This window comes from Podarcis pityusensis (genome assembly GCF_964106645.2).
Source record: "Podarcis pityusensis genome assembly, chromosome: 10".
Taxonomy (NCBI): Eukaryota; Metazoa; Chordata; class Lepidosauria; order Squamata; family Lacertidae; genus Podarcis; species Podarcis pityusensis.
This window is the reverse complement of record NC_138035.1, coordinates 17,541,342-17,561,997: the sequence shown is the minus strand read 5'-3', so window position 1 is coordinate 17,561,997 and position 20,656 is coordinate 17,541,342. Positions and strand designations below refer to the sequence as shown.

The following is a 20,656-nucleotide window of genomic DNA, read 5'->3' as shown; positions in this document are numbered from 1 at the left end:
CTTTCCCAGGTTGTGAAGAGTTAATATTATTATTTAAACAATGAGCAGATGTTAATGTCATTATGCTGGATTTTTAACAACAAACACATTTCTTTTTCCTGCACAGCGCCAATAGCTTTGTGGAGCCTTTGGCAGATAAGGCTGTTTTCTGAGAAGTGGTACATGGCTGGAGTTTGTGTGTTTGTTGGAGAAGCTGGCATCTCTGAAATAAGGCAGTTGTATTTGTATCTATTTCCCCCTTCCATCTTCAGTGTAAAGTTCAACGGAGGATAAATACCATGTTTACCAGGAGGTGAAAATAACAACTTTTTCTTTAAAAAACAACACGTTTATCTAGTAAGCTACGATATTTGAGATTCCTGGCACTTTGCATCTTTTCCTCTCCAACAGACCCTGTGAAAGCATGTGGGGACTGAGTTCGAATTCAGACGTGAAATGTCGTTAAACACATGTACCAGAGTTCATTTGGAGAGATGGTGCTACAGATGTACAAATAAATGCCAATGAAAGCAAAAGTTTCCCTTTTACATCAGCCAACTTTCAGGTTTTAAAAATAAATTAAAGCCATTTAGCAATATTCAGTGTGAAAATCTTGTCCTGATCCAGAAAGAGCGGCTGGTGCTCAGATCCCCCTGTTTAGACTTTGAGTTGCGCATGCAAAAAAAGGTGAGGCTTTTATGCTATTCCCCTTCCTGAATTCCTCCATGTAATACCAGGGTTATTGGCACAGTTCCCATCTCTGGAGTGAGGCTTCATATACAGTGCGAAACAGATGCTTGATGCTATCAGCTGCCCCTCACTGCTGAAGGTAAAGCCAGGAGATTAAATCTAGGTCCGCCCTCCCCTTTTTGAAGGTGATTGGTTCTGCCACCTTTGACGCTGCCAAACATTTGTTGGGTGGACATTCATGCTGCCTGCTAATACATGCAGACAGAGTTCCCATTTCGTTTTAAAAGAGGAAACATAGCTTGCATGTGTATGAAATCAAGGCACAGTCTCTGCTGTATTTCGTACTGTGGCCTGACATTATGTTGCATAACTACTATTGCAGATCATTTGCTGAGTGTGCCGACTCTTAATGACACTGGTGGAACATACCCAACCCGATAGCTTCCTTAGAAAGGCAAAAGGGGCCATTTCCTCAAACAGGACAAGACTCTGAGTTCAAGAGACCATATTGGCTGCGATTCCTGGAAGACCTGCTCTCTGCCTTGCAGGTCATTTCCCCCAGACCTGGGAGGGTGGGGCCTGGACTGACTCCAGCTACAAAAACTGAAGTTGATTCACAGTTTCTGGGGCTGGGGTATTTAGTGGATTTTGTTGCTGGGCAGTTGTTGCTGTTTTTAAAAAAATATATTTTACATCTTATTATGATCTATGTAGAAATTATTCAATTTGATTGTGTACTCTTTGATGTTTCATTGTTTATGACTACTTTTGTTATGTTTGTAATTATGTGATTTTTGTTTCATGTTGTAAGCTGCCTTGAGCATGTTTTGAACTACGGCAAGGCAGCAGACAAATGAAATGATGTACGTATGTAAGATCTGCATCTCACCGTAAAGAACCATGTCAAGTTCCCTTGGGGCAAAACTATATTTAAGTTGTAACTTAGCTCCAGGAAAATCCTCATTTCCATAGAGGGTCGAACTGGACATGCCAACAAAGAGGTGCTCAGATGTGAACCTTTGGGCTTGTAAAATCAGTCTCACATGAATGATGAGCTTTCAAATTCTAATAATAATAATTTATTATTTATACCCCGCCCTTCTGGCTGGGTTTCCACAGCCACTCTGGGCAGCTTCCAACAAAGATAAAAAATGCATTAAAACATCAGTCATTAAAAACCTCCCTAAACAGGGCTGCCTTCAGATGTCTTCTAAACGTCAGATAGTTATTTATCTCTTTGACATCTGGTGGGAGGGCGTTCCACAGGGCGGGTGCTACTACTGAGAAGGCCCTCTATCTGGTTCCCTATAACTTGGCTTCTCACAGCGAGGGAACTGCCAGAAGGTCATTGGCGTTGGATCTCAGTGTCCGGGCAGAACGATGGGGGTGGAGACGCTCCTTCAGGTATACTGGGCCGAGGCCATTTATTCTAAATTCTTCTGCAGTTCAGATCAAAATCAGAGCTAGAAAAGTATTCCTGACACTTACTGAAGGGGCATAGCAGGAGTAGAGAATATTCTTTGCATGCAGAAGGTGCCAATTTCAGCCCTCAGCATCTTCAAGTAAGCTGGGGAATGTTCTCTAAAACTGGGTGGGATTCAACTGAAATGCAGTGGTTCTCAATTAGCCAAATCCTGAAGACCCCTTATATTTCAAAAGCCAAGCCACAAACCTGCTTTTGAAAATTTGATATGTCTATGGTAGTTTTTGTTGTGTGAATTGTGCCACAGGCCCCCTGTGTGGGTTACAGACTCCTTGGGGTCTGTGGACCACCAATTCAAAGGTAAAGGGACCCCTGACCATTAGGTCCAGTCGTGGCCGACTCTGGGGTCGCAGTGCTCATCTCGCTTTATTGGCTGAGGGAGCCAGCATACAACTTCTGGGTCATGTGGCCAGCATGACTAAGCCACTTCTGGCGAACCAGAGCAGCGCATGGAAACACCGTTTACCTTCCCACTGGAGCGGTACCTATTTATCTACTTGCACTTTGACTTGCTTTCGAACTGCTAGGTTGGCAGGAGCTGGGACCGAGCAACGGGAGCTCACCCCATCGCGGGGATTCGAAACGCCGACCTTCTGATCGGCAAGTCCTAGGCTCTATGGTTTAACCCACAGCGCCACCTGCATCCCTGGACCACCAATTGGGAACCACCAAACTAATAAGTCCCGTCCATGGAAGCCCAGTGCAAGGACTTAAGTTTGTGCAACAGGTCTTCCCCCCTGCTCTGCCCACCCCTCACAGGCTCCCTTGCCCCCAAAATCAGCTCTGTGAGGGGTTGGGAGAACCCAGAGGGTGAAGAAGGGAGCATTGCTCTGTTTGGCAAAACAAAATGCTTGCCTTGACATAACTATCGCCTTGGTGCAACATAATATTAGGCAAAATTGCATGCAAAATATTAGCAGACATTTATTGGTGAATTTCCATGAGGGTTATAAAAAAGAAGAAGAAAACCCCCTACAAACTAATACAGAAATGTGGAAAAATGAACTTGAGAATGGAAAAGGAGAAACTGAAATTGACAGATTTGCTTATCCCTAATTCAATCTATAACCATGCATAACTGAAAAAAGTATCTTACACATCTGGTGAAGTATTCTATGTCCCACAAAAGCTCCTTTCACAAGAAAAAAATTGTTTTTAAGATGCCACAGGCCTTGTGCTTCTGCGTGTTTGCTGTTCAGACAGGCTTTTGACCTGAAGCCCTGCTGTTAACACACATGCTGGCTTACCTGGAATGCGGCTCCTGCTGCAAACAGGGCATTTGCAAGTAAACAAACACCTTTGCATTGTGTTTCACGTCCCAGCAGCTCAGTGCTGGCTGCAGGCAAACCCAAACCGAAGAAACCTCTATGCAGCAGACCGGTATCTGCTTACCGGTGACATCACAGCGGAGCAGCTGGGAGAAACCTGTAGGATCCTTTCCAGTGTTTGCAAAAGAATGGGCCTGAGCTTTGCAAATGGGGCTCTATTAGAGAGAATGCAGTAAAGGTAGTGCTGGGGGTGGGGGCAGCTTGGGATCATGTGATCACAGTGCAGAGGGGACTAAGTGGTTGGAGGATTCGGGCTAGAGAGTCAGTAGAACAGAGGGCACAATCGAAGCTGCCATATAATACACCAAAGGGTCGTTCCAGAGCAGTTAGCTGACAGGGGAGGGAGCGAAAGCAGCCAATATCTTCTCTGGCTGCCTGAAGGCAAGAGGAATATTTTTGCTCCCTCCTTCCACACCCTGCTCATTCCTTCAGCTGCTCCCTCCGAGGCTGTCAGCCGGCAAAGCACCATTCTCTAATCCCTGCATTCCAGGGATGATCAGCGGAGCCTATTGCAGGAGAAACCTATCAGGTCTTTCCATGTGAGTTCCTGATTTTTGATGCTGTATGTGTGCGTATGTGTGGGGAGAGTTTCTAACTTTTCGGTCTGTGGGGTTTTCCTCCTAAAGTTGGAGAAAAATTGGCTCTGATGGTTCAAAGAAGCAGAATAGGTTGCAACATGTTGGGAGAGCTGTGAGCCAATGCTTTCAATTGTCTTATTCTGTCCCTGCCCCCCTCCACCCTCTTTTGCTGTAGTCAAATTTTGCTTGCTTGTAAAAATGGCCACAACTCTGTATGCATTCAGAAAAGATCTAGCAATCAAATTTCAAATGACAATTGGCTGCTTAGTTGTTATGGAAGTCGCTTTCGTCTATGTCTAATTTGGAGGCTTCTTAATCTCCAGGTAAATACTAGACACTGATTAACTCAAGGGGCATAGAAAATGATGTGGTATCTGGTAGTATGATATTGAGAGAGGAGTTGTATCATTGCACTGCATGTTTTAATTGCTGCGTTACACACACACACACACACACACACACACGTCTTGAGGACAGGCATTGTGTCCCAGTCTGCTATTGGCAAAGTGCTCTTTCGATTTTAGAAATTTGCAGAAATGTTTTATGGGGGTACTAAGCAGGGTACAGCAGACTCTAGCAATCAAATAAAAACTGGGGGTAGTTTAGAAAGCCTGTTTTCATGATGACAACAATGTGACCTACATGACTGCAGAGAGGTGAACATTGTATCCCATAAACATTCAGAAATAACCAAACCCTCAAAGGATCCAAATGTGTCAGTTTTAGTTACAATGGTTATTTATTTATCATTTACAGTGGTACCTCAGGTTAAGTACTTAATTCGTTCTGGAGGTCCGTTCTTAACCTGAAACTGTTCTTAACCTGAAGCACCACTTTAGCTAATGGGGCCTCCTGCTGCTGCCACACCGCCGGAGCACAATTTCTGTTCTCATCCTGAAGCTAAGTTCTTAACCTGAAGCACTATTTCTGGGTTAGCGGAGTCTGTAACTTGGAGCGTATGTAACCTGAAGCGTATGTAACCTGAGGTACCACTGTATAACAATATTTGTATACTGCTGTATCATAAAAATATATCACAGCGGCTTATGGCGGTTTGCATAAAGCCAGACAATAAAATCGCAAAAGTTAAAAACAAGTTTATAGGAAAAAAAACCCTAAAAACAAACAACATTAGGCCATTGTGGGAAATGTACTCTTAATTGCACACACAGGCCTGGTGGAATAGAAGAATTTTCAGCAGGCCTTTAAAAGTTGGCACAGAAAAGTGCCCACGGAATCTCTAGTGGCAGGGTGTTCCAGAGGACTGGGCCGATAACACTAAAAGCCCCATTTCTTAGTTTTTTAATTCACGGTGGATTTTATGGCATGATTCATAATATGAAAATCTGCAGAGGTAATTATACGATTTCCCTCCAAAAGGAGACTTGACAAGATTACATACACTGAATCTGGATAAATGGATGCATAGTGGTAGATATTTCTTCCAGCTGAATGAGATGAGTGGGAAACGACGATGTACCACGTAGACAGTTGACCACAGGGGCTCATTTTTGTCTTGCTGAAGTCAGCTCAATTTGGCGTTTCCACATAATTCTGTGATTCTTCCAGCATATCTCCAGCTTTCAGCTCGACCCTTCCCACTCATTCATCACTCAGCTTTGTCAGAAGGTGACACATGCTCATATCATGATTGAGGGTCACCAGGCTGCCTGACTCAAAGCCTCCCAGTGTCTCTCCCCTGTTAAAGGCTCAGACAGGTATCTAGACAGTGACTTTGTTATCACACGGAAACTGGACTCAGCAGCAGACAGAAAACGAAGTAAATATTAAACATTCCTTCGATACTTGCATGTCCCACAACATTGCACCAACGAGCTTCACAAGTTACTCAACCTTTTGTGAATCACAGGTAATAAAAAACTTACTCAAGCAAGTCAGATTTGCAGCAGGACCTAGCAGACTCAGTGGCTCCAAATCCCTGACAGATCAAGTGAGTCCAACCAAATTCCTCGATTCTGGATACTTAGATTTATATCAAACTGCTGGGTTTTTTTGTTTAGTTTTGTTTTAACAGAGCTGAAGTCAGCTGAAGCTGCTGTGTCAAGCAAAGGTTATGTATGCAACAGGTCAACTTGGTACTGCAACCTATAAAATGATAACCTGATATTAAATGCAAAAATGCATATATGGCCTTTCTGTGTGAGAACTGAGCCCCAAATGGCCCCAGGAATGGGTTCTTTGGGATCTCTTTTTGGTATGTAACGGGACTTGCAGAAAATAAAAATACAAAATAAAGTTGCAGGGTAGAGTGCTCTACCATACCTACGTTCGGGGTGTTCCATTCCATTTCTCACTCAAGATGGTTTTCCGCTTTCCACTCAGCTGTTTATGCTCTAGTCACTGGGCATACTCAAACTTCAGTGAGGGTCTTGGCCCCCACCCTTTAGGGGTTTTGTACTACTGCATACCTTGGGGTTCTCTCCCCAGCCTGCTGATACCCCCTTGATGTGCATGGATGGTGCCATCTAGGCTGCCTAATAATTGACCCTCTACATGCATTTGTTATTAAAATATAGGATAATATACAGCATTCATCTGGTGATTTTATGAGTGCTTTTAGCACCTCGCTTACATTGCGTTTTCACAGCAGTTCTGCACGGTGGGTCATTATTATTGTCCCTATACAGTGGTACCTCAGGTTACAGACGCTTCAGGTTACAGACTCCACTAACCCAGAAATAGTACCTCAGGTTAAGAACTTTGCTTCAGGATGAGAACAGAAATTGCGCAGCAGCAGCAGCGGGAGGCCCCATTAGCTAAAGTGGTACCTCAGGTTAAGAGCAGTTTCAGGTTAAGAACGGACCTCCAGAATGAATTAAGTTCTTAACCAGAGGTCCCACTGTAATTAGAGATGGAGGGCTGAGGATAAGCACAATGGCTTCTTGAATGTGCTGTAGTAGTTAGTTTTGCTTGGACTGGGGAGAACCAGGTGGATAATTCAGGAAGCTCATGGAGTCCTTGGGCCGCTCGCTATCTCTCAGATCTGACCTACCTCACAGGGTTGCCTTGAGGACAAAACGGAGGTGGGTGGGAACAGGACTTTGTGCAGCAGCCTGAGTTCCTTTGAGGAAGGGAATAAGAAATGTAATGTTACCTACTGAGCAGAGGCAGCAATACACTGCATAGCCCTTACTGGGGAATAGCAGCAGGGCAGGGTTCACCCCCCATGCCCTGTTTGTGGGACTCCCACGGACGTCTGGACGGCTGGTGTGGGAAAGAAGATTGGGGACAAAGTCAAAATTCGGGGATCTTCTTATGTCCTTCGAGAAAAGACAAGTTAGAGGCGACATGGCAGAAGTGTACAAAAAAGTATGGATGGGAAGTGGATAGAGAACCTCTTTCCTCCCTCTCTCATTAGGCTAGAACTCGTGGCCATCGAATGAAGCAGAAGGTTGGAGGGCAGAAAGCACCCAGTTCAACTGTGGAACTCACTGCCACAGGAGGCAGGGATGGCCCTTGACTTGGATGGCTTTGAAAAACAATTGAATGGTTCCCAGGAGGATAAGGCTGCTACCCTTGATCTCCATGTTCTGCCACCGCTGTTGGAGGCACCATGCTTCTGATTAAGGGTTGCTGAGAACTGCAGAACGGGAGGGTTGCTGTTGTGCTCAGGCCCTGTTCACAGGCTTCCTGTCCTCACAGCATCTAGTTGGTTGCGGTGAAGGCAGAATGATGGAGTCAATGGGGCTTTGGTCTGATCCAGCAGCGCTCTTTCTAAGTTCTTAGAAATGAGTGTTGAACGGGGGACTTCTGAGCCCTAAAACGCAGCCTCTTAACCATCATTTGCATTAACTCTCACTACAGCATATTATTAGCAGTAGTATTTGTTAAATACTCCCCATTCTTCCCAAATGAGTTTACTGATAGCTATAGCTCCACAAACAAGCTAGTTTGTCACCACTGCCTTTGTAGCCAGAGGGCTCTCGGTACAATGAATGAAAACTATTTCCATTCAGGTAGATATATTTGTGTATGTGCCGGTTTCCACTGGTCTCTCTAGAGGTTTATCTCTCTCCTGATTGAAAAAATAATATTTCCATACAGAAGTATTTGGTTGTGTGTGTACGCGCCTTGCATTTGTGTGTTTGTGCGTTCCTAGTTTTCCACCACTGTGAAAAGTATTTTCTCATTTTAAAGGTGTTGTTTTCCCTCACCTACTACCTAACTTTTTCCGTGCCATTTTTGGATGTTTTCCCCCCAATCCAATTGGCTCTCAAAAGGATGGAGTTTCGTAGACTTAGACTTTGCCTACGTTCTCATTAGAGCTTCTTGTGTATTCAGCAGTAAGACATCCCAAAAAGTAAAAGTGAAGGTGTACCTGTGGTTTATTTAAAAATATATATAATTGGCTTTTAAATGGCTTTCAAGTGTCTTTTCATCAAAATTTCTTTCACAGTAGTAATCAGTTCACTCATGAGAGTTCTACCTTCTTTGGAAGGAATGGAGGGATAGAAATTTGGCAAATACATACGCACAAGGGTTTTACAATGCATCAAGGAAGGCAAAACCTGCAGAGCCGGGAAAATTCCTTCCTGGCTCCAAATACGGCAGCCCTTACAATCTATAGCAAAGCCCACAAAACATCCTGGAAGGAAAGGTTTAGGACACCAACACAAAGGCAATAACGAGCAGTGGGTGGGTGATGCTCCTGGCCGAATGTACTGCCGAGAGCAGCGCCAGCCCCATTATATAGGCTGGGAGCGGACCTGAATGAAGACTGCCACACTCGGGTCCACTCCCCAAGCCCCGCCCCCCAGACCGCCGTGGATTGGATCAAATCAGGTCTGGCGGGAACCTGTGATGCTCCGCAGTGGCTGGGGAGGAAGCAAATGGCTGCCACACAACAGGTCACAACCACCGCCCACCCTGAACTGGTAAGGGGCGATTTCTATCATAATTGAATATTGATCCTTCTGGATACTTTGCTCGCGTTTACTTTGGCTTTCAAAGAATCCTGGCTTAGTGTTGAATTGGTTTAAAGCAACGCCCAGTCAGCGTATAAGCAAGCTGACTTCAAGCTATGTGTAATGAATTTAATACAGTTTAGTCCATAAAATGAGAGGTGCAGGGTTCAAAATTGCCTCAGCACCAACTAAGAGTTTGCTTCCTTGGTAATCAGGCAAATACACTTGGTATGTGCTGAGAGGCACTCTGTATTTTACAGGTTACAGGATGCAGATCTGAGTCCTTGCTAAAATTATCAACAAGATAAGATTACTCTCTTTTTTAAAAAATAAAATATCTCTCTTTTTTTTAATTGGTCTCAAATTCTGATGCAGTTGTACAAACCCAAGTGAACTCCCAGGCTTTTATTTCTTCCCTGTTCCTTTTAATTTCCGATGCGTGCTTTATTTTATTTTGCTTTTTTATTGCTGATGTGCAGCGTATGTTCGCAAAGTAAACTTTAGGGCCCAGAGGTTGATAACCGAGATTGTCCTAATAAGGGCAAATAAAAAATGCACAGCTTTTATTGGCGAGGTCAAAGAAATGAGGCAGTGCATATATTAACTCCCTCTCTCACTGAGGAGGATATGGTGTGGTTTGGCCTGTGCAGCGGTGGTTTGGCTTAGCTGGTCACGAGTCAGTTTGTTCCACTGTTGAAATCCCTTGTAGAGTTGATGGTCACGACATTATAGCCTTCCTTCCTTCCTTCCCTCCCTCCCTTCATTATATTTTATGTATCTGCTCAATGAGTCACTCACCAGTGCAGTGAACAAAGCTGAAATACCTGGAGCCAGAAGATGCTGCCAGAAAAACTGTTGTCCCACCGTGAATTGGGGGCTCCTCCCCGTTTATTGAGCATTCACCATGATTTGCTTGCACAAAGCTTACCTCGACTTTATTGAGGATGTGCGGGGAAGCTATATGACAATGATAATTCATCCTCTATCTGCCCTGATTTGCTTGCGTGATGCTTATACACCACAGATCCATTATATACTCACAAACAACCCTGCAAGGTAGCTTAGGCTGAGAGAGAGCGACTAGCCCACCCAAGGTGACCCAGTGAGATCCATGGTTCATTGGGGATTTGAACCAGGATCTCCCCAGTCCTTCTTTCCAACCACAGCACCACACTGATAACGTGCCCATTTTCACAGAAGTAGAGGTGTGTGCTGTGAAGGTCAGAACTATCGGCGCATAATGCTCTCCCCCGTTCATTTTTGATGTGCAGAAAGTTACTTTTATACATCATTACTGAGTGGTGTGCAGATCCACATCTTCAGCTGAAGCAAAGCCTAGGTTTGTGTCTCGGTACAGCATCTTAAAAAGCAGAGACATCATCTCGCCAACAAAGGTCCGTATAGTTAAAGCCATGGTTTTCCCAGTAGTGATGTATGGAAGTGAGAGCTGGACCATAAAGAAGGCTGATCGCTGAAGAATTGATGCTTTTGAATTCTGGTGCTGGAGGAGACTCTTGAGAGTCCCATGGACTGCAAGAAGATCAAACCTATCCATTCTTAAGGAAATCAGCCCTGAGTGCTCACTGGAAGGACAGAAGCTGAGGCTCCAATATTTTGGCCACCTCATGAGAAGAGAAGACTCCCTGGAAAAGACCCTGATGTTGGGAAAGATGGAGGACACAAGGAGAAGGGGACGACAGAGGACGAGATGGTTGGATAGTGTTCTTGAAGCTACCAGCATGAGTTTGACCAAACTGCGGGAGGCAGTGGAAGACAGGAGTGCCTGGCGTGCTCTGGTCCATGGGGTCACGAAGAGTCGGACACAACTAAATGACTAAACAACAACAACAACTAGCACATCTTAACCATCATCCAGGTCCCTTTGCATCTTTCATTCCTCTGTTTCTCCTTTTCCTCTGGAGTTTTGCGCACTGCTGAAATTCAGTGCCAGCTGGGATGCAAGCTGGGAGATAGTATTTTTTTTTATAAATACATAAGGGGTGTGCATAGGGGCCCTTCCATCTGTGCTTTTCACAAGATCAGCCACCCTGCTTTTAAGGCAAGGATGTGCCCTGCCAGATACTGTTGGATTCCCATCAGCCCTGACCATGCTCTCTGAGGCTGACAGGAGTCTGAAGCCTAACAGCATCAGGCTCCCGCTTCTGTCTTTGAAAGGTAGGGCAAATCTGGTCCGGGGCTCCTCTTTGCTGCTATTCTGCTGATCTCTGTCAACTGGACTTCTTCTGACCATCCTCCACCCCCTGCCCTTTCCCTCAGTGCTTCCTCCTGGAAAGGAGCTGGAATGTGAGGGAAAGTTTTCAGATGGGTGTCACGGCAGAAAGGGAACGCAAAACAAAAATGTATTCCGCTTATTTTTGGTGCTTTGAAAGTGCCCGTCAGTAGCACAGGAAGGAGGAGGAGGGTGTTTTAAGAGTGCCAAGTGGAACAAAACAGACGGCGAAGAATCTTCCCTGTCTGCTGCAGCACTTGCAGTGAAGAAACAATATCACATTCTTTCAGTGTTATCTCCTACTTTCTGCCCCTGGGATGGATCGGTGGGGATCTATGGAGCATGTTTAGTTGGCTTGGTTTCCCAGATCTGAAGACTCAATGGTTCTAGTTTTAAAAGCTATTCTCTGAAACCATGAGAGCTAGAAACTTAGCAGGAGTGTAGATGAACTGATATACAAATGTAACATGCTGTTTATGTATTTCTTCACCTTTTTAAAACTACCTAAATGGGGAAGAGCTAGAGCCTTCCTTGTGGCCAGGTCAGGAAATGCTTCTGCCCTACCTGGAACCCAGAGTCAGGATTCTGATTTGGGCAGAGCTCATGCTCACTTTAAGCCTGAACTGCAAGACCTGTTTGCCAGAGCTTGGAATAAAGGGATGCAACAATGTTTTCTTTGTTCCAAACGGCAAAGATCTTGCGTAGAGTTCTGCTTTGATCTTTCACCCCAGGTTCTACAAAGCCTACTAAAGTGCAGTGTGCGTTCTTTCAACGCAGCATGAGTCATTTGCAAGTGTGCTGCAAAGTGTGCTGCAAAGTGCTCGTTAGCTTTAAACGGACCTGAGCTGTGCTGTGCAGTCTTCTGCACTGATTTAGCAGCTGGACTCAAAGACTTAACAGTTGATAGCATTGGTTAGAAAACTCCCGTGGAGTTAACAGTAACCAAAGGGAGAGAGAGAACATCAGATCAGAGTTCGTTGTGGGAGAATAGAAATCTGCCTTAGCAGTGAGAAATTCCCACCTGACAAGTCTATATACATAGTGGCCAAATAGGAAGACTCTCCCCAAATGTCGTTGCTACAGTTGGTCACTGCTGCCCACTTGTGTGTGGCCTAGAATAGGCAAATAACACAGTGCCCACTTGCTACATTTCTATATCATGTCCAAGCCATCAATCTCTCCCAGAGCGTTGATCATATTGCTGAGAAATGGGAGACATGGGGGTGGATTTCGGGCACATTAGGGTCTGTGGCAAATTCTTCTGTGTGGTTTTCTCCCACGCATCTGCAGAAAACGAACCACATTTTGTTCTGCTTCTCAGTTTCGCGGAGGGTGTTTTAGAAATAATAAGAATAAGAATATGCTGTTCTTTGTTATTTATATAAAACTTTTCTTGCAAAGAATGAGAAAACAGGAATTACAGCTTCCCGCAGCGCATAGTTGAACTGTGGAATTTGCTGCCACAAGATATAGTCATGGCTCCCCAATTTGTGTCTTTAAATGGAGATTAAAGAAACACTAATGGAGGATAAGGCTTTTCAGCAACTATTTGCAATAAGGGCAACACACCAGCTCCAATATCAGAGGCAGCATGCCTCCTTGAAGGCCTGTTGCTGGGGGTCATGAGCTGGAGAGAGGTATGATGCTCATCTCTTGCTTGTGGGCTTCTTGTGGGTGTCTGGTTGGCCACTCTGAGAACAGGATGCTGGGATAGATATGTTTGGTCTTACTTTCTTAAGGCCTTTCAGTCCAAAAACAGACTCAAGTGGGACGTTTTTTAAAAAAATAAATTATTTATTTATTTTCCCATTCTTTATTATCACACTTTCATCCAGGATTGTCGAATAACTTACAAAAACAAAAAAACCATTCAGTCGAAAATCTAACAATAAAATGCATCAAAATCATCCTCCTATTAGTTATACATAACAATATATACTTTTGTCCCTACTAATTTATCCTAATTTCCCCCTCCCTCCCTCCCCTTTACCCCTCCCCCAAAAACTTGTTATCTCTTCATATCTTTAACCATGTACACAGATTATTCATTCTAATTTGGATGCTTGAGTTGGCTTCCCCCCGTGCTATCCAATTCCTATAACTTGTCCATTTATTCAAAATCTTTTGACATTTGTTTCCCCATCATTACCTTTTCAAATATATCAGATAAGTGGGACAACTGAGAAAGGAAACGGAAGCAAGGGGGTAAAGAGGAAAATAATATGTGATTGTTTCAGTTAGCACATTTTTGTGATGAGTTGTAGTTGGGCTTTAGGACTAGCAGGTTGTCCAAAAGATCTCACTGACGTATTTTGAGGATAAGTGTGAAGTCAAGGAAATGTTTTCATGGATGCATTCCTGAAGGCATTTCCAGGCCCAAAGAGCAGCAAGGGAGAAAGTGTGGAATCACCGGATAGCTTTCTCCAACGCAGGGTTCTCAGAAGTTGTTGGACTACGAGCTCTGTAATGCAGCCAGCATGGCCAATGGCCAGGAATGATAGAACTGCAGTTGAGCTGCATGGAGAGATGCAAGGTTGGGGAGGTTGATGTTAAAGGAAGCAAGAGATCTTCAGGAGCCTCAAGGCGGTGAAGCTATAGGACAATGGTGGAGTTCTCATTCTACTTCCTAACATGCACAGAATGGTTGCTAAACATAAATTTAAGGTAAAGGTAAAGGTAAAGGGACCCCTGACCATTAGGTCCAGTTGTGGCCGACTCTGGGGTTGCGGCGCTCATCTGACTTTATTGGCCGAAGGAGCCGGCGTACAGCTTCCGGTCATGTAGCCAGCATGACTAAGCCGCTTCTGGCAAACCAGAGCAGCGCATGGAAACGCTGTTTACCTTCCCGCCGGAGTGGTACCTATTTATCTACTTGCACTTTGACGTGCTTTCGAACTGCTAGGTTGGCAGGAGCAGGGACCGAGCAATGGGAGCTCACCCCGTCACGGGGATTCGAACCGCTGACCTTCTGATTGGCAAGCCCTAGGCTCTGTGGTTTAACCCACAGTGCACTGATAGCAAAAGAGAGCAAATCAGGAATGCACCAGGAAAGGAGAAAGAGGCTTGTGCGTGAACTCAAGGCAGACACTCGTATGACCCCCCCCCCCATGGTTCCTTATTACAACATTTTCTTAGAACTTTGGTAAATGGCATCATCGCTGTCACTCATCGGGTGGCTCATTAGTGACATTTAGAAACCAACGCCTTGTAAGTCTAGCAGCAACCAAAGCTAAGCAGTCTTCCTTGTGTTATCTTTGGAACCATTTTTGGCAGCCTTGCACTGCTTTTTCACTTAACTAGAGGCAAAGATGAGCAGATCAGCATGTGCGTAGGAACGTTTTGTGCAATTGAAGTCAAATTGGATGAAACCGCAGATTAAATGTAAGAGGTGACTGCCGGCGCCGAACTCAGCCCTTTTTCTGTCGCTCGTTCTTTGGCTCTCTGAAAAGCCTTTTTGGGGTAGTTGGGTTGTGAATCTAAAACAGAACATTTCTATTTTAGATAGAATATATCTATTTATCCCCTGCCATGGTAAGCTACAGTTCCCCCCCTCTCTGAAGAATCTGACACTGGGGACGGCGTGCCTTTAAGTTAAAAGCCCTGAAATAATTGTGCCTGAGAACACCTGATACAGAGCCTTGGCTTTTGTTTGGCTCAGTGTAGCCAAATTGCCTACAGGCTTTTAGCCATAAAACATATCACTCATGCTGTGTGTAGGCCTGAAGCCTCTTAAGCATAATTACAGCAGAACTTTGCAGCGCCAGAAATGTTAAATATCTTGGCAGTGAACTTCTCTTTGTAAGAAGCTTACCCAGGGCCAGATCTACAGGAGGGCAACTAGGATTCTGAGGGTTAAGAAACCTGCTTTGTATCTTCATTTTTGTGAACTATTATTTTACACTTCTTCATATTTATACCCTGCTTTTCTTTAATTGTGGTACCCAAGATGGCATAGATATGGTTCCCAGGTGGCCTTAACATCCAGGCACTGAGCCGACTCAGGCCAGCTGGTTTCAGCCAGATGGTGACCTGATGCCTCATCGTAGTCAGAAGAAATAGTTTCTTTGGGCACAGAAGCTGATTCAGCCAGGAGCAGTTTGGGTTAAATCTGCCTTTTCAGAACCACAATCGCGACAGTGCTATATTGGTTTTGTCTACAAAGGCACTTCAATATTTTCAGTACCCTTGGACATACTGTTTTCCTCATGCAGGGAAAGATGAGCTCCTTTGTATATGAGGGATAAAGGCGGTTGGTTTTGTGCCATCGTATGTTTCCAAACTGTTTGGTCATCCTTGGGCGCTGAGTGTAATCCAAATAACACAAATATTTCTGTTATTCTCAGAATATATTCAGAACTTTCAGAATTCCAGGACATTTTTACATGGCAATCTTCCCAGTTTATTGCTTATTCTTTATGTACCTCTTGATCATAAAACACTTCAAAGCCGTTTACAAAAAGTTGGAGCAAAGACATCAGTCTTAGCCATTTTATGATGTGGGAACAGGGATGGGCTGAAGGGAGGAAGTCAAATGGTTTTGAAGTTGGGGTGTGTGGAAAGGAGGTGGGACTCACAGCTGTCCATGGAGGTGCAGGTCAATTCTGTGTCCAGGGCAACTGTCTACCAGCTCCATCTGGTACACAGGCTGAGGCACTACTTGCCTGCGTACTGTCTTGCCAGAGTGGTGCATGCTCTGGTTATCTCCTGCTTGGACTACTGCAACACACACTATGTGGGGCTACCTTTGAAGGTGACCCGGAAACTATAATTAATCCAGAATGTGACAGCTAGACTAGTGACTGGGAGCAGCTGCCAAGACCACATAACACTAGTCTTGAAAGACCTACATTGGCTCCCAGTATGTTTCTGAGCACAATTCAAAGTGTTGGTGCTGACCTTTAAAGCCCTAAACAGCCTCGGCCCAGTATACCTCAAAGAGCGTCTCCACCCCCATCATTCAGCCCAGACACTGAGGTCCAGCACTGAGGGTCTTCTGGCAGTTCCCTCACTGTGAGAAGTGAGGTTACATGGAACCAGGCAGAGGGCCTTCTCAGTAGTGGCACCTGCCCTGTGGAACACCCTCCCATCAGATGTCAAAGGAATAAACATCTACCTGACTTTTAGAAGACATCTGAAGGCAGCCCTGTTTAGGGAAGTTTTTTAATGACTGATGTTTTAATGTATTTTTAATCTCCTGTTGGAAGCCGCCCAGAGTGGCTGGGGAAACCCAGCCAGATGGGCAAGATATAAGTAATAAATAATAATAATAATAATAATAATAATAATAATAATAATAATAATATGAGACCTTCCTTATTCATGGCTACAGTGGTATTGTGAGGTTGGTCAACAGTTTTATGTTTGCAAGCAGGGGTACTGAGGCTGAGAGGTGGTGACTCAGTGTCTCGCCTCATCACAAATGATAGTTTGGTTTCCATTGGTTAGAAAGGAAGTTCAGCAGCGTATTTTTTAATTGCACCAAAGTGCTTGGCAAAGGTATGCTGCAAATCCCCCACTTTGAAGAAAGATCCTTTCTGCTGTGCATGGTATCTATCCATCCAGCAAGTATATGGAGACGTTGGCGATGTAGGAATGTGGGGCATCTGATTCTTGTTAGCTCTGTTCTCCACATGCCACACAGCTCAGCACAGCACATCTTTGGGAGGCCAGGTCTCCCCTCTCTCCAAATCAGCACAGTTTATTTCAATTAATGTGAAATTTTACAGTCAGCTCTTGTTTGGTGTGGGTCTTTCTTTCACATGCATGGCTTTCTGGTTGCTAGCAATAGTTAGTCCACCAGCTGGAAAAGGGGGGAAGGAAACACTCCATGGATACGTATCATCTAGGAAACGCATGCAAAGCACTTCCCTGTTGGTTGGGAAGCCTGCTCTCTGGTAGAAAAGCCATCACAATGGGGACATTTCTCACCTCTCTTATTAGAATATGGATATAGCTGTGCAATCTAAGTTGAGCACAACCTACTAGAACATAGACTTGTGAAGAAGAGCCCTGGTGAATCAGGCCCATCTAGTCCAGCGTTCTGGACCAGTGGCCAATCAGATGCCAATCAGAAGCCTGCAAGCAGGACCGTGGTGCAATGCACACAGGGGTGTTACATCCTAGTTTTTCCTCTCGAGGTGAAATGAGAAGTGCTGTCCCACTCTGTCTCCCTGCAGTGCCTCCTCCTTTGCTGGACCACTCGCCTCCTCTGGCCCCACTGCACCGCCTCTGCCAGTGGTGGAGAAATGGCCCTGCCATAGGCACCGATTTTCTGCCAGATCTCATTTCTCACGCTCCATAAGGTCTCACGAGATCTGGCACCAGAATTTGGTGCTGCTGCTTTGACAGAAGTTGGGTGGCTGCTTCACCCTACTTCCTAGGTGGGCTGGCCCTGAATTAATACATTATGGAACAAACTCTGTTGACTGCATGTCATAGTCCTCTGTTTGAAGGGCTGTCTGGTCCAAGTCAGCTTAAAGATAAATAACTCTAAGAAGGAAGAGCAGGCGGTCCTTTGTAGCAGCACATCCACCCCGAGAGACTAAGCAGGCACACAGTCACCTGGTCACAATCTTCCCCACTGCGTGGAGATGAATTTCTTTTTGAACGAAAGTAATTGTTTCTAAATTTGCCTCTGTTCATATGAATTCACATTTGCCAATTTTATGCAAGTGTATATCTTTCTGTCCTTTTGGGGGGCTTGGAGAGATTAACTTTCTCTTTTGGCAGTGTATGACTGGCCACCCTAGCATCAAAATTTATTCCATTCCAAGCAAGGTATATACTCCATAACTTCCATGTTTAGGTCCTTTTATTTTGCCAGTGTCTGTGATTTCCAGTTCTATATTATCCCACTCAGACAGTGATGGGACTTACAATACCTGGCCAAAGAGATATTTTGGTGCTGCCATTATGTTTTATATGACTGTGCACAATGCAAACTAACATGGAGAACTGAATTGGAGATTGGGAAAATGAGAAATTGAGAGAAGCTGAAAATGGCGGATTTGCCATCCATAAAAAACAGAAGTGTGATATCCCACCTTTGGACATGTGTATCTTTTGGGTGGTCTGTGGCAAAGGTTAAAAAAGGCTGCCCTCCCAGAGCACTGAGTCTCAAACCCATCGTAGATGCGGCAACCCAGCAAACCATTGTAGACTTCGCATGTTGAGCACATTACTCGCTTTGGCTTTGGGATGCTTCCAGCAAAGCCCTTTTATCTTTTCGTTGGAGGCAAATTTAACATTGTTTCAGTAGCTGAAGGTTTTATTTTTGCTCTCTTTACAGGCTGCCTTGCCTGCAGTTCTTCCTGAGATATAAGCAGGAGGCAATTTATAGACTTGCTGCAGATGTGTTTTGTAGAATCAGCTTGCGTCTCATGCTATGAAGCAAACGATCAGTCTTTCTACCATTTTTTTTTTTTTATAGGGGCTGCCTATAGATATTGGTGGACTTTATCCAACAAAGTAGCCTATATGTTATGCAAAGGCCTATGGTCTCTAATACTGGAGAATCTATAAGGCACAAACCAGCAAATTAGGTTGGTTTTGCTTTAAAATACAGAACGAACTAATTTCTCCTTCATCGCTATCAGCCACTCTGAATAGCAGGAGCTCTCCAGGCAGGGCCGGCCCACCTATTAGGCAACCTCCTCAGAAGGTGGGATTGCCAGGGGCAGCAGATCCTGGTGTCAAATTTCTCCCCCTCTTGTTCCTGATGTAGATCTTCACTCACCCCCTTCTTCCCTGGTGGGCAAGGGCGTGCTATTTTAGGCTTTGCATCAGGGGCCAAACTGGCTTGGGGCAAGGGTTTCTCCCAATTATGTTACCAGGCTTTAAAGTCAAGATGTTGCAGGTTGAATTTGGAACTTCCTGCATGCAATGCATGTGCTCTACCATTGTGGTCTCATAGGGAGAATGTCTTCACATTATAATTCACGGTGTGCATCTGAACTCATTCAACTGGGGGCCCTTGAATATGGTCCATTCTAGCACCCAATGCAGACTTCAATTCAGCCCTTAGTCTGTGATGCTGTGATTCCCCAGGAGACATTCTCCATTTCCTAGCTGCTTTGCCAGGCTTGAGCTTCTCCGAGCTATATGTTTGCCAAGATGTATTTTTAGATAGGAAGAGATGAATTAAATTTTAAGAATAGATTTGTAAACAATCCAGCTCTGCATCCAATTAATCCACCAAGCGGCATGTTTTCTCCTTCTCCCCCCTCTTTTTTTGCAATCTGGTTGGCGTATGTAATACTTGCGCGGGAAGTTCCTTGGAAACAAAACCTGCAACTTCTCCGTGCTGTACCTACCTTGGCAGTCTGGACTGAGACATTTTGGAGCTTCCCTAAGACAAATAAATACTATAAAGTGTAATGCAGCTGATGAGAAGAGACAGCTCAAAAGAGGGAACAAGCAGCGTCAAATCACAGAGCCTTGATGGGCAGTCAGGGCAAAAACCTACAGCTCCGAGTGGAAATAGCTGAAATGTCGAGAAATTTTGTCGCAAGTGGCCAAAACCATAATGCCTCTTGAGGGAGGAGATTGATAGCTGGTGGTGTATCCCGTTTTATTTTTAGCAGGATGTAAATGCAGATATTAAGGGCAGCTAAGAACTCCAACCACTTCCTTGGCCGGGTGTGTACATCACATTAGCAAGCTTAGCAAGAGAAAGGGCTCCTCTTTCCCAGTGAACCTTTTCTATGTGCACGTACTGCAATGACTTTGTCATTTAAGGTAGGACTATAACAACACAACAACTGCCTCACTGGAATAGTCTAAGGTCCTTCATGATGTGCAAACATTTTCTTATAGGTACTGGAACAAGCAGGCAGAGATGTGAACTTACTCGATTCCCACTTCCTGAACCGATACATGAGCTGAACTGCAGCTCTCCTTCAAAATCTACATTTCAGATTTGGTGACGGGAGTTCTCCACCCCCCCCCCAAAAAATATCTCTCTGTGTGTGTAACATAACTAGGGTCAAAATGTTGAAGTCATGAAACAGAATATCTGGAGGCACTTCTGGAAGGAGAGAGGCATTACGGTAAAAGAAGGCATACCTGTCTTCTCAGTCCCTTGGCTGGAGGTGATGACATCAAGGTGTGTGCAAGACGGAAAGCAAACCATAGGCTGGTAGATTTTAGACTGAATTGAGAAAGGGACCACCTCAGCGTACGTGGCTTGTCTTGCATACAGCTTATGCAAGACAAGTTGCCTGACCTATCTGGACCTATTTATCTGCTTGACAAGCCAGCAAGCCTTCAAAGGGCTTCACACACATTATCTCTGTGGTTCCTACAAAAGGCTCAAGCAGGGCTTTGGTTGATGAAACCAAGGGCCCGCCTAGTTCAGCATCCTGTTTCTCACAGTGGCTGTCCAGATGTCTCTGGGAAAACCCAAAAGCAGGACATGAAGTCCACAGGCTTCTCCTGCCGCTGCT

At 44.7% G+C, this 20,656-nt stretch overlaps 1 protein-coding gene across 10 annotated transcripts in view; it reads left to right on the top strand.

Annotated features, from left to right (window-relative positions):
- CALD1 (caldesmon 1) overlaps positions 1–20,656 on the top strand; it is a 186,951-nt gene that overhangs the window by 130,822 nt on the left and 35,473 nt on the right. The window contains exon 1 of one of the 10 annotated variants that reach the window (XM_081022765.1): positions 3,709–4,019. The exons of the other annotated variants lie outside the window; for them this stretch is intronic. Coding sequence (XP_080878891.1) covers positions 3,973–4,019 — 47 coding nt within the window. The 5' untranslated portion in view covers positions 3,709–3,972. Of the gene's footprint in view, positions 1–3,708; positions 4,020–20,656 lie in introns of those variants that run through there. 10 annotated transcript variants of the gene reach the window in all.